Here is a 14,002-nt window from a genome sequence, read left to right as displayed (position 1 = left end):
TTGTGGCAGCAGGGAGCACAGCATGGTTCTGACTGACAAGGTGTAGATTTCACCTATCACAGATGTGGGTGAGGAACCCCAGTAATGAGGCCCCAGAGATAGGAACCCAACAATACATTCTTCAGCATGTCAGAAAATAGGTCCCACTTCTGGTCTGAAGGTATGAGCCTTCAGGAGGTAAAATCGAGTGGGTCCATCGTTCCAAGGTTCCACCTACCATTAACCAGAGCAGCCTGGTCTAGTGGAAGGTGTCCCTGAGCTTTGGAAGGTGTCCCTGCCCATGGGAGGGTTGGAGCTAAATGATCTTGAAGGTCCCTTCCAACCCAAACCATTCTAGGAGTCTATGATTAATATTCAGTGGCTGTTCACTATCTTTCTATGGTTTGCTTCTCTTTTGTTTTAAAATGTAAGTTTTGAGTGTTAACTTTTTGTTGTGGTTATTTTTGATGGCTGAACCCTTAGGCTCACTGCAGTATAGGCTGAGCTGTCGCTTGAGGAGTGGGCACCCTGTGAAGTGCATGGCCATGTCTCTGTTGTGGTGGCTTTGGCTGGGATGTTGGTTAGTGGAATAAAAACTCAGCTACTTCCTTCAGGGCGATTGATCAATTTGTCTTCCTCATCTTTGCCCTTGTTGACAAGAAGCTTGATGAAATCAGTCTTTCTGAAGGCAGCACAGTGGATTTGACAAATCCTGCAGAACTGCTGGAGCAGATCCCTGAGTTTGCTGAGGAGCTGATGGAGCCTGAAGATTGCTTCCCTGAAGGTAAGAGCCTGCATATTTCACTGCAATGCTGAGGCAAGAAACCTCCCCTTCTCTTAGTCAACATCACTCCACCTTAACACCATGTTACTCTGGCTGCCTGCAGTAGTATTTCACTGGATACACTTCATTTCCCAGACAATGTAATGCTCCAAACACACTCAAAATCCCATGTTATCATTAATCTTTGGATTTCCAAGGTGAGATAAGCTTGCTCTAAAATGCTCTGCAACTTCTACAGAACTAGGTTTTTTTTATAAATCATCATTTGTGCCATAAAGGGTTTTCTTTTTTTTAAAATGTTGATTTTTCTAATTTGGCCAATGAAGATTTTTGCTTTTCAATATTGGTGCATGATCAAATTTGGTAGAGAACTGATCAAATCAGGATGTTTCTGTTGCTTCAGTGTATACAGGCAGTTAAAAGAAACTGTCCAGAGATCTCATGAGTCCCCAGGACTCTTCCATTTGTTTTAAAGGGTGTCAAGATTAGCACATTCAGTAACTTTTATTTGGCCAGGGAAATGCTATGTAAAGGGTATTTAACCTAATTACTTTAGATAACAACATATCACATTTACATATCTCTTTTAATATTGAAATGCACCATCATTTTATTAATATTTTAACACCAGCCTGCTCCAAAACACTTTTAAAAACCCAGCTGCATCAGAAGATCTATGTTAAAATAAATATAAAAAGTAAATAACACCCTAAGTTATTTCTTCTCAGAGTGAATTCTATTCCAAATATTATCTCAGTCTCAAATTCTTCATTTTCCTTTAAATCTGTGATAGGGAAAATAGGGTTAGCTGAATGTTAGTGTAGTCCCTTGAAGATTCAAGGATTATTATAAATAAAAACAGAGCGGCTCAGATGGGATCAGACAGAGATGATTTGCTGGGTATATGAATGCCCCTGAAGTCAGCAAAAATGTGCATCTCTATATCTGTGAGAAAGATGATTGAATGAGGTAAGGGAGCCCTGCAGGGCTTACAAATGTCCCTAGGATCTAAACATTTTTTTGGCAGCTCTGCTTAAAAGCAGCAGCCAAAAATTAATGCAGTTGATGGAAGAAAGCATGGTGTAACTATTCAAGCCCATACAAGAACATTTAGGAATTAGATCTAGTGTTTTCATTCTTTCACAATATATTTCTTAACAAGGCTAGTGAGAGCAATCTATGTTGTGCACTGTGAAGTGATTATGCTAAAGATGCTTAAACAAGCCGGTGCTGTAAGATCGGTGCTGGTCAGATGCCAGTGTACAAATTCTGAAACTGTGGTTGGCCATGATCCCCTTTCAGTTTTAAAAGGAAATAAAGCAGACATCACACAACACATTCCCAGAGCAGCAGCACTCTCTAATTTGTTCTGCCTTAAAATAACCAGACTGCCTGAAATTCCATCGTGCCGGCACAATGGTGCCAACCCAGTTTGTCAGATCTTCTTCACTGCTGTCAATGGGAGGCAGAGTAGCAAGCAGTGCTCTTCTAGATGGATCACTGGAAGTATTAAACAAGTTTTGAAGCCCACTTATCTATTTTGGCAGCAGAGAAATGTAGAAATGAAGGCATTGTGGGCTGAAGCCCCAAGCTTGCCTTGGTTTCATCCACCCTGCTGGCTCCTTCACCCTTCCTCCTGCACAGCCCTACTCCTGCCTTTTGTCTTTTATTCCTCATCTCTCCTAGTTCTTCAGCAGTCCCTGTTCAAGTCAGGGTGTTTTTCCATTCTCCCAGGGTACAGCCAGCTGAGCCTTGAGCTCTGAATGGGAATTGAAAGAGAACCTGTTCCCAGTCCTCGGCCCAGTGCAGGGTTTTCAGGAACAGTGGGGATAGAGTTGCAGGTGACATCCTCCCTGACATATCAGCTCTCCTTTTCTGTGCAGCACATATCCATGCAGATTTTTTGTAATCTGCTGTGTAGGCTAAATGTGATCACATTCCTTATGGATTCAGCAAAAATGCATAAACTTGGTGTGATGATTTACTCATAACAATTTCAAGTCAAAGTGCCATAAACTGAAAGTCCAGATGACTCTTACTGCCATAAACATTTTTAAATTTTATTTATGCATGGAAACAAAGTGTTTTCCTATAATCCTGCTCTATTAAATGCCTTCTAAAATTTTTACCCAAACTTACCATTTCAATTAAACTTCATGCAGTTATCACTTCAGTCTAGTTAAAAAACAAGCAAGCCAACAAACAACAGTCTAGTTAGCTAAGATATGACAAGGTTATAAAGTATTAAAATGTAAATATATAAGGGTGTGCAGTAGCCTTTACTGGCTTGTAATAGAGATACAAAAATATTTGTTATATTTAGAAGAATGAACAGTTAATATTTGTGGAAGAAGAAGATAATGTTTGTGAAAGAAGGAGCTTAGGTGAAGAGGAAGAGGGAGAGGGGAAGGGTTAATTTCTTACCTTGTTAGCTCACCAGCTATCTAAATTCAAACTATGACATTTCTAAACACATCCAGCATAGGTTATGTCCTGAACAAATATGTTCCAGATTCAGGCCCCTTTTTCAGATAACAAAGGCAACGAAGATAATGCATGTTCTTGAAATAGTTGCTGAAAGTTTGCTGAGGTCACAGTTTTCCGGGAGTTGGGTGACCCAGATAAGCCATAGGTCATTTTTCTTGGGGAGATTTGTTAATGCGTTATCATCTCAAAATAACTTTGATTAGGGTAAACGGGGAACATTCTAGGGTCAGGAAATGTGAAGCCAAGGCAGGGTCACAGTGCTGGCAGCTAGCAAGTATTGCTGGGAAAAACCTGATAGAAATGGAGAGACCATTCTTGTTGCCAGTTGATGGGAAAGCAGCATCTAGGCAATGCCAGCTATTTGGGTACTTTTTCCTCCAGATGCCTTGCAACACTCCAGCCCTGTTACCTCCATTGGTATGTGTTCTCTGCATCAAAAAATGCTATCTGTTGGGACATTATCTTCTGTGTCTCAGAGAAGGTCATCCAACGAGAGCCCCCTGGCCCCAGTGCGCTCCTCTCTCCCAGACCCTAATAGGAGAAAGTTTTCACCAAGTCCTTAAGCGTAATTCCCCGGACACAGCGCGCTGGCAAAGGGAGTATCGTCAGATGGTCATGCTAGAATGAGCTACCTTGCTTAACACGCCGTTCATGGCAACTCGTGACACCAAGGACACCCAAACCCATCTTTTCATGTGACCATGTAGGAGCAATTATCGCAGCTGGAAAATGCCACGTACTAAAGTGAAGTTCTTCTGATTATCGGTGGGATCTGCGTCATACCCTGCCCAGGCGCGGATAGTGGCTGCTTAGAAATAAAAAAGTGAAGAGGAGATAAAATATACCATTAAACTGATCAAATCTAAACTGCCATCAGATGATGCTTAAAAGCTAAGTAAAACCAACCAAGCCCAACAAAATGTGTTAATTGACATCCTAGGAAAAAAACATGGAATAAACCCAAATTTAAAAATGTTGCCGTAAGACCTGAGAAAATATAGCTCGCTGCTTAGAAATAAAAAAGTGAAGAGGAGATAAAATATACCATTAAACTGATCAAATCTAAACTGCCATCAGATGATGCTTAAAAGCTAAGTAAAACCAACCAAGCCCAACAAAATGTGTTAATTGACATCCTAGGAAAAAAACATGGAATAAACCCAAATTTAAAAATGTTGCCGTAAGACCTGAGAAAATATAGCTCTATCCACAAACCCAAATTTAAAAATGTTGCCGTAAGATCTGAGAAAATGTAGCTTTATCCACAATGCCTGAGACACTGTGTGTTTTTCCATCAGGAAGGTCATACTGCAATTTTCAGACATCATAAGACTCTTATAGTCCTATTGCATGTACAGAGTTAAATTCATTCAGGTTGTACAGGGCCTCTAGATTTCAACTTGTCCACCCCCTCTCTCAAATCACGGATGACATCAATGGTAAGCCAGGCTGTCCACTGCTTTTGCTTCAAGGCGTCACACCATTATTTGTAGTGTCCTCTGAGATTGTATGTTTTGAGGAGAATAGCAGTAGGTAAACAAGAAGTGGACCCTTTTTAAGCCCTTGGAAGACTAAAAACACCAGGCAGACTGTGGCTTTGTCAGAGCCTCTCCTGGCAGCACTCAGTTGTAATACACAAATTAAAACTCAAATCTCCATGTGTGTCTCAGGTACCCAAATGCTGGAGAGAGTGATGGCAAATCTCTTCCATGTTAGCCCTAGAGCTGTACACTATAAAACCCAACTGTGCAGTCATAGAATCATAGAATGGTTTGGGTTGGACAAGACCTTAAAGTTAATCTAGTTCCAACCTTTTGCCATATGAGTTAGCAGTGGAGTCAGATGAGAAGGGATTAAATAAGGAGGGTCTGCAGAGACTGTGTTCTCTCCAGCATGGGGAGACAACTGGGGACTTTCAAAGGGGCTAGCAGCCAGGTTTGCTTTCTTGCTTGTTCCCAAAGGACTCCATTTCCACTGGCAGATCTTAGGGAATCACAAATTGATGCATACCCAGCTAGCCAGACTGGTCATTAGAAACCCAGCTTGACAGATACATATATGTATATTAAAACCATGTTATAAATACCTTCCTGCTTGAGTTTTTGCTGAGGAAGCTGTATTTTGTGTCAAATCAAGCAATCTTGTAACTAGCATTCAAAGCTAAGCAAAATACTGTTTTGTTGTAAAAATGAATGTCCCGATAATTGGGAACTCTTGTGTAAAGGTAGTAACAAAATTGCTGCAGTTTGAACACAAGATATCAGACTTACTGGACAACAGTATAGAAGAAATTAATTGGTGCTCATGGTTTATTGAAGAGAACCAGCAGCCCACTCCATCCAAAACACAACTAACAATTTTATGCAAATTTAAATACATGTATTGGGGTGAACAGATAGCATAAGCCTAAAATCAATTGGCTTGGCTGTCATGCATTGAGGAGAAAGGTTTTTATAGCTCTCACATTTACAAAGAGACTTTTTTACCAGTGCACTAAAGTAATGCAATCAGGTCTAACAGCTCCATGATTAGAATGTACCAGGCTATAAAATGTGTACATGGAACTAAGGGAATAGTTGCACAAAATGCATTGTAAATTAAATTCCACCTGCCTTTTATATTTTTCAGTTTTTTCTTGGTAACTTTTTTATCACTGTGGCAGATGTTTAAGTAAGAGTTTTGAGATATATTTTAGTCTTCAGTTTGTGATTGTGCTATAGGACACCCTAGTGACTGAAGGGATAATTCCCCTTGTTATGAAATGCAAACATAAAGTAAGTAATATCATGGAATACTGATGAATTTGAAAAGCTTCTTGGTAAATAGGTCTCTGTATCATGAGAAGTGGTATGTAATGTTCAGATGAATTGAAAACAGACAAGTTGACCACTGATGCAGCTCAGAACAGCTTCACTGATTTACCAGCAAATAATTTGACCCTTTGGGGGGACTTTTTCTGTCCTTCTGTGTTTCTGATGAGCAGTAATCTACTACCCAAAAGGTCATGGTGGAAATGAGTCAGTTTGCTCTCAAAAAAAGATGCAGGCCAACATGAATTACAATGGCAAAACTAAGCCCTGACTAAATCACAAAGTGATCAGCTTTTTCTGCACAACCCATTCCCTACTTGCACTGATTTCAGGGGGATAGCAGAAACCTGTTAGATAATGCAGGATGAGTAATGCTGTCACAGGAAATGCCAAAGGGTTTGTTCCTGCCTTGGCACTTGCCGTGCATAAAGATGTTCATGAATAGTCTTCTTCATGTGGATAATTTAGCTTCCAAAACAACAATTTGGGCTTTGCTGACCACCTGCCTTAGAAGCAGCTGGAGTTAGGGTTGCTCAGACCCTCACCAGGTCATGCCTTAGACCCATTAGAATGATTTTGAAATTTTGACTTCAGAGAAATAAAATAAATCCACATCAGTCTATTAGACTACTGGCAAAGGCCAGGTAAACTTTTTTGTTGGTTTGGTGAAGCTTCTATTTCCACACGTAAGCTTGGGTCAAAGTGACCAGAACAGTAGGCTACCAACATTATGAGAGAGTCCAGAAAAGCATAGGCATGAAAAACACACTGTGAGGAAAGTCAGAAAATTTGAAATGGAAGCAGAATTTTATTAATTCATTAAAAGACTTAATTGTGGTCAGTTCTGTATTTTTCATTTCATTTCCTTTTCACTTCAATTTATGAATAGTTAAAAGTAGCATTTCATCTGAATTGCAGCCAGCATGATTATTCACAGAAGTGCTACTTGACATTAGTAATTGTATCAGAATTTGGTCTAAACATTTCTGAATTGGGCCCAATTAAAAGCATGGGATTTAATAGCACTGTGAATTTGGGCTGACTCATCTGAGAAGCTATTTTTGATTTTTGAAGGTATTACTGGCAGTAACTAGGACTCTTTTTTTCAGATTGAAATTGCATGAAAGCCATCAAAGAGCATAAAAAATATAAATTATTACCAGGTGCTACCTGGCTTTCTGTCTTTAAAAATGCCTTTCTGTACCTGTAGACTATCAGATAGAAGCTGGCTGAATCAGTAATAACCTGTTTTAACCATTTTGTAAGAATTTTCCATCACAAATAAAGTGACTTTGGAACACAGAGTGCCCTGCTCATTAGTGTGTAATGTGAAGGTGGTCCCCTAATTTTAGCTGTGCCTGGGCTCAGGTAATCATGTAGACTCCCTGTGTAGTGAAATGACAGAGGCAAACTCCTCCAGTGAATGATTCATCCAACTGTTTTACAGTGGGGAAAACCACTTCCTGTGAGACCCTAACCTTTTCCAACAGTATTGGCAAAGCATTTAGACTCTGTAAAAGGATGACAGAGCATGTCATGCCTGTTACTAGCTGAGCATGGGCCATTTGTCTAGGAGGCTAAAAAGCCAAGTATCCATCTAGAAGACAGCTTAGGAGACAAGAATGAAAAGTTTCTGAATAAAAGTTTTAAGTCAGATAAAAAGCTGATTTTTTTTCAAATTGAAATTGGTTCGGGGAAAGAGAGACAGAAGGACAGCTTATTCTATTAGAAACAGTGGCTGCTTCCAGTACATGAGAAAAACGTGAGAAATCCACAGTTACATAGTGAACAACCTGTTCATTAGGCTGTTCACGTGATAAGTGAGGGATTTGAGCCAAAGTCTTTAGTCTTCCTTACCCAAACCTGAGTCAACAATGAGGTGGCCAATCTACCAGCATAGCAGCACAGAATGTGAATCAGACATGTGAAAGATGGTACTGACCATACAGGTTGTGTGTGGGGTGAGAAGCAGTGCAAGGTATTTCTGGCAGTGCTGCTAAGACATGAAACTAATACCCACCTCTGTCATGTCATGCTGGTGGGATTATACTGATGGGCGTCTCTCAGCAGAGCTGCCATATGAGTATGTTAGCATAGGGATGCTGGTACCAAGCAGTGTTGCATTCTTGATGTTTGTTCCATGTACCTACTTCCTAAAATATACCCAAACCACATGCATTACCATCTGTGAACAGCATACTGGTTTTCGCAAAAAGTAGTGACTAATACGGTGTCCTTTTAGCCCTTGCCTTGATTCTTTAGCGTTTAGGATTGAAGTGCTTAGAAGAATAATACTTGCCTTTGCTGAAGTGGTACCTGACCTACAAAGAGGCAGGGAGCTGGTTCTTGTATTTCTGTCTTCTCCCAGCATTGTGTTTTTCTCAAATAGTTTGATTAATTTAGTGTATTTCAACGGAGCCCAGAATTTCTCTGAGTTCCAGAATACAGTTGTAAACTAGGAACTGGTGTGGGTCTGTGTGATGCAGACACTTAGAGGACAGGCAGTTATTTGCAACACAGTCCATTTCCTTTGCATAAATGGTTTACTGTCCTATTGGTCCCATACCAAACCCTCAGTAGGCAAGAGCCTATACCTAACCAAAACCTCAGAAATGGGAGGGAAAGGGGAGACCTGGGAGTGGCTCATGTATGGAACATCCTACAGTTGTGCTGCTTCATAAAAACCTGCAGAAAATGCCAGGAGGACTACAGCAGACTTAGCAGCTCTCTTCCTCCTGGCAGAGTCTGCTGCCAGCACAGCCCCACTTCCAGCTGCTTGGGAATCCCGGCATCCTGGGAGTTGCACTTGATCTTCTTGCATATCACATGCAGCTCAAGTGCCTCAGTTATGCCACCTTGAATTAGCAGTATCTGCTGTCTGTGTAACCTTGGCACTGACCCTCTTTCCTTCCCAAGCTGCCTTGCCTAAATATTATTTCTACTTGCGATAACACTGCATTACATCACCATGGTGAGACGTCCTCCCTTGTCACTTCTGAGCAGTTGCTGCATGCTGCAAGACATGTTGGTGACCTTGGCCACCTTTCAGCCATGTATTTTTTCTTGTGATGGGGCTGATAAATCTGTACAGTTAAGTCTCTTTCTCTATAACACATGGATTATATAGAGAGTAAAAGGCTTGCTTTCTGAAAGCAGGTCATTCTTACCAGAAAATGCTGAAAAATTTGAGTCTGACATAAGCCTGACTGGCCAGGACAATTCCTGGCTACTAGGGTATCTTTTCATGACATTTAAAGTTCTTACCCAGCAAAAGGCAATGCACATGGTGTTTTTTAAAATGGGAGAGATGGATCTGTCTGTTACCAATGACAATATCCTTTTGCTATAACAAATTAATGTTGCTAAGGAAACTAAAAATGGCCATGGCTTTGCTTATCAGAAATCCTTGTGTGGACCCCATTATGACCACAGCATTTAACTGTCACACAGTATTTGTCACTAAGGTCAGAAAGTGCTATGAAGTATCAGTGGGGAACCTGCAATGGACTGGATATCTAAATTTCTGCTGACATCAAAGGGGATTTAACTGCCTCAACATATTTCCAAGGTTGTTCTAATGTCTTATTCAGGGTAATGAGAGTCCATTAAAAAAGCTCCTGCTTCTGCTGCCTGAGTATCTTCAACACATTGGTCCCATCTGCACTGTAGCACCTCTTCCCATCATATCTCTTTCATCAGATTGCCACTTTTAATCAGTAATTCCAGTATTATCATAGTACCAAGAAAATAACCTTCCTCCAGTCAAAAGGATGTGGACGTAATTGGTAATACCCTCCTAGAGTCATTAGTTCTGATCAGTGGTGTTGCTTGAGCTCAGCTAACACTTTGTGTATGACCTAGGGCACTGGTGACTCATGGCCAATATATTCTGTATCACAGAAATCATTGGGAGAAATCACTGGGGCACATTTTAAGTGATTTTTAATAGACAAGTGAGAGGGAGAAATGGAAGGCAGAGCAGAAGGGGTTTGTAAGAAAAACAAGGGAGGAAAGACTGCGTGCAGCATCTTGTTATAAAAAGAAATATTGTTTAGCAGATTCTTATTGCATCTTTAAGAATTAAATGGGCTTTTTTATGAATTCCTTTGTTTTTGTTTTACTTCTTTACAGTTTGTGTGCGATTCTTCCCATGCTGTTCAGTGGACATCACAAAATTTCCAGGAAAAATCTGGTGGAGGCTGCGGAAAACCTGCTACAGAATCGTCGAACACAACTGGTTTGAAACATTCATCATATTCATGATCCTGCTGAGCAGTGGAGCCCTGGTAAATGTGACAGCACTACTTAGCTATTTGAAAGTGGCCATGAGTCTCACTGATCTCCAGATAGTTGTCTCTAAGGTCTTATGAGCCCTTACTGATCATTTCTCAAAGCAAAGCATATTTGGGGCTAAAACAGGTCTTCAGCTTTTCTAATTTCACCTGCCTTTACAATATGGTGGGGAACCTTCTTTGGTTACAACATAAAATTCTGACCTGCACATGTTTTGAAAAGCAAATCCCTAAGGAAGTCTGTATTAGGAAGTTTTCCAGTGTTATTGCTTCAGCATCCCATAACTGCTCCATTAGAGTTCCCATCTGGAGACTTGTATTTTGCTCCAGGGGTGACTTTTCTTTTTTTCTTTTTTTTTTTTAAGCACATTCTGTAACCAGCAAATCAAAATCATAAAAGACACAGAGGACACTGAATCCATGCTACCCTTGGAGCTAGTGGTTGCCTGTATTCATGCTTAACCCACTGTACCTTCCCTGCACAGGTAGCTCCTGTTTGCATCCAAATTATCATGCATGTATGGAGACAGGTTGGTCATTGCCCAGGACTCTGATAGGAGTTCCTCTCCTCCTGAGATCCCACTGTGTGCTGGGATTATCCTCTCTGAATTATCAGCTCTATCTTCATAGATATGGCAGCATAGATTTATGCTTTTCATTTTCATATCAGGAATGTCAGTGAAGCTGGGATTTCTCCCAGGTTTTTATCCTGATGTGGAGCAAAGATGTATATCAAGAGCTCTCCAGGCTTTGGTCTGATGCTCACTGGTCTTCTACTCCATAATGGAGGAAGATATACACCTACTAAAGCTGCAGGCAGTGCCATGTTTGGACAGGTTCTCCATGTGTTTCTGGAGGTCAGGATTAACTTCTGCCAAATGGGTGAATCTGCCTTAAATAGTAAGGCTAACATCATCTTAGAAATGTGCCTGCTTCATCTCATCAGAAGTAGTCACAGGCAGAAAGGTATGGTACAGGATGACTGTAAGGTAGCAGATTTACTAAAAAGAATGGGCAACAAACAGGATAAACTACATCACAGTACTGCACAAAAGCCAAACACCCCACTGGGCTGTATAAATTGTCATGTTCTTCCACTCCAGTAGGCATCAAGGAGGCCTCAGCTGGAGGATTGGCTTCAGCTCTGGGCACTGCTCTTTGGGAAAGACATGGTCTAAATGAAGAAACTCCAGAGGAGAGCAACACAAATTATCAGTGGCCTAAAAAAAGAGGAAAACACAGAAGTGCTGGGTTTATGTAGTTTAAAGAAAGTCTCTGCAGGGAGACAAGAAGCTGGAAATACATAAATGCTGATGCAAAAAGCAAAGCAATGGACTGTTCTCCAGGTCCACTAGGGATGGGCTGAAATTTCATTCAGAGGATTTTATTTTATGATGAAAAATAAGAGGCTGAAACACTTGTGTAAATAGTAGACTGCTGAAAATTGTCACAGCCTTGCTGAAATCGAGTCTGACAGTTTTTGCACCAGCTTGAGAATCAGAATGTTAATTCTTGAAGACATTTTAAACGGGGAATGTTGCTTGATATACTACACTTTAGACTAATATGCTCCCTTACATGTGTAATTAAAAGTGCCTTAGATACTGAGCACTGCAATATAAATCCCACTTAGTTTTCACTGCACACATTCATTTAGACTTTGCAATTTTCAATTTAGCCAATGCGATTCTGTATAAGGGCAAATTATCCAGCATTTTCTCACATACCAGCACTGCACTTCAGTATTTGGACTGGAGATGTTGGAGGCAACATGCAGCTTTTTCCTCTGTTCTTCTGGGGTGAGCTCTTTCAAAAACTATGCTCAGCTGGCTACATCCCTGGGACATACTAAATTCTTAAGGGAGAAGAGCTATATATATATACCCTTAAGCCAACATATAATTGCGTGTGGTAATTAAACCGTTGGAATATATCTATATCTTATTGCAAAAGATCCAGAAGCCTTTCTTAAGAGTTTAAGCCATAAGCACCCGAACTGGAAGTCTATTTTTAATAGTAACTGTGGATTACACTGCAGGTATCCTGCTTGACTCTTTTTTTGACTCACAACATGAAGCAGAAGAAATAACCCTTCTTGATGTTTTATATTGCAAAGATTTCATCCATTGTCACCATGAAAAAATGCAAAGCACCAGAATTTTGTCATTTGGGTAATATCCACAGCTTGTCCAGAAGCACAGAAGTGTTCAGGTAGCATATATTTCATCCCTTAATAGGCTGTTTCCTGATGCATGGTGTGCTTTTAGTAGACAAAACACAATGTACTTTTGGACAAGTTAGTAGAAAATAGGGAGAGCAAAGGACGGAGAGGAGGAAATCACTTTAAATAGTTTGTTGTTATTTTTGCAGTAATTGCAAAGTACAGCAAGTCATCTGACAAAGTGAGCGAGCCCCTATGAGAAGTGATAAACTCCAATCTGTGCGTTGTTTTCTGTGGCTTTCTCCAACAGCTATTTCACACCCTTGAAATATCATTTTTGAAGGCAAGATAGGAGACTGAGTTGCAGTGAAAGCATCACCCCAAAGTGTGGGGACAAATGGACAAGCTTTGGCACAGGATGCCAAATCTTTCTTGTCAGTTTAATTACTGTTCCCTGGCAGGCAAAAGAGCAGTGTGACTGCTTGAGTGACAAGTACCACACTTCTTATATCTCCAGGCACTGGGTGTTTGCTAACTTTTTGAAGTTCCTCAGAAAGTAGCTACAGACCTTGAAATATGTAAATGCAGATAATTCAGATGATTAGCACAGACCCTCTCAAATAATGTTGTTTCTTGCTGCCAAGTGCTCTAGGTCACACGATGGGGTGAGCATAATATGTCAAAGCTTGGGTTATCCAGGTTACAGGGACTTGGATGCAGCTTGTGTAATGGCAGTGGCAAGAGTAGCTGGGGAAGCAGACTGTAACTCAATTTAGAAGCTCCAAAATGGGCTGTATTTATGCAACACTAACACTAGGATTCTGCATTTTATTTGATGTGCATTGTAAAGTGAAGGCTAAATTATGAGAAAACTTTATTTGGTCTTTTAGTAGGCATATTGTTTTATGTCTTAAATATTTTTAAAGGGGTTATTAAGTTGCTTGTATTTGATACAGATACTGAAATTCTTTTCATAAGGCCCTGCATAAGATTAGTTAGGGAGACAGATGAGATGCAGAGATGGATACCTTGACCTTTAAAACATAATTGTTCAGTTAAGTGAATAATAATGAGCATTTCTTGGGGCAGATAGCTGTAGCTACCTGAAATGTGATGACTGAACAGAAGTTAGGGACCTCTGGTACTCTATAACATGGGCAGGTTAATAACCCAATTTGTCATCATTAGCAATAAGATCTATTCAGCTAAATGTAAGGGTCACATTCTGACTCCTAAATACAGGTATCCTGTGCCCTGGGACACCTGAGGTGTCTGGATAGCAGTGGCACAGCAATGGGAGCTATGGCAGGATGTCCTTGGGCAGCTTGAGGTGATACCCTGCTCACAGATTCATGCTCCCAAATTCAGGATGCATAAACTCTACTTAGGCTCAAAGGATGTGTAGTCAGTACAGCCAGTAGAGGCTGGATACAGATAGCTAAGCCTGTGTCCATTATAAGGGAAAGCTGAATAGATCTCTCTCAGGTCA

General features: G+C 40.5%; 1 protein-coding gene across 1 annotated transcript in view; it reads left to right on the top strand.

Moving 5' to 3' along the window:
- Nucleotides 1–14,002, top strand: part of LOC103804771 (sodium channel protein type 5 subunit alpha-like) — a gene marked incomplete at its 5' end in the record, with an annotated part of 72,386 nt that overhangs the window by 21,757 nt on the left and 36,627 nt on the right. Inside the window, 2 exons of the mRNA XM_009077401.1 lie at nt 643–763; nt 10,192–10,346. Of these exons, the coding sequence (XP_009075649.1) occupies nt 643–763; nt 10,192–10,346 (276 nt within the window). The remainder of the gene's footprint in view (nt 1–642; nt 764–10,191; nt 10,347–14,002) is intronic.

The sequence above is a fragment of the Acanthisitta chloris genome, unplaced genomic scaffold (genome assembly GCF_000695815.1).
Source record: "Acanthisitta chloris isolate BGI_N310 unplaced genomic scaffold, ASM69581v1 scaffold3336, whole genome shotgun sequence".
Taxonomy (NCBI): domain Eukaryota; kingdom Metazoa; phylum Chordata; class Aves; order Passeriformes; family Acanthisittidae; genus Acanthisitta; species Acanthisitta chloris.
Note: the sequence above shows the minus strand (reverse complement) of the source record. Positions and strands in the feature narration are given on the sequence as shown.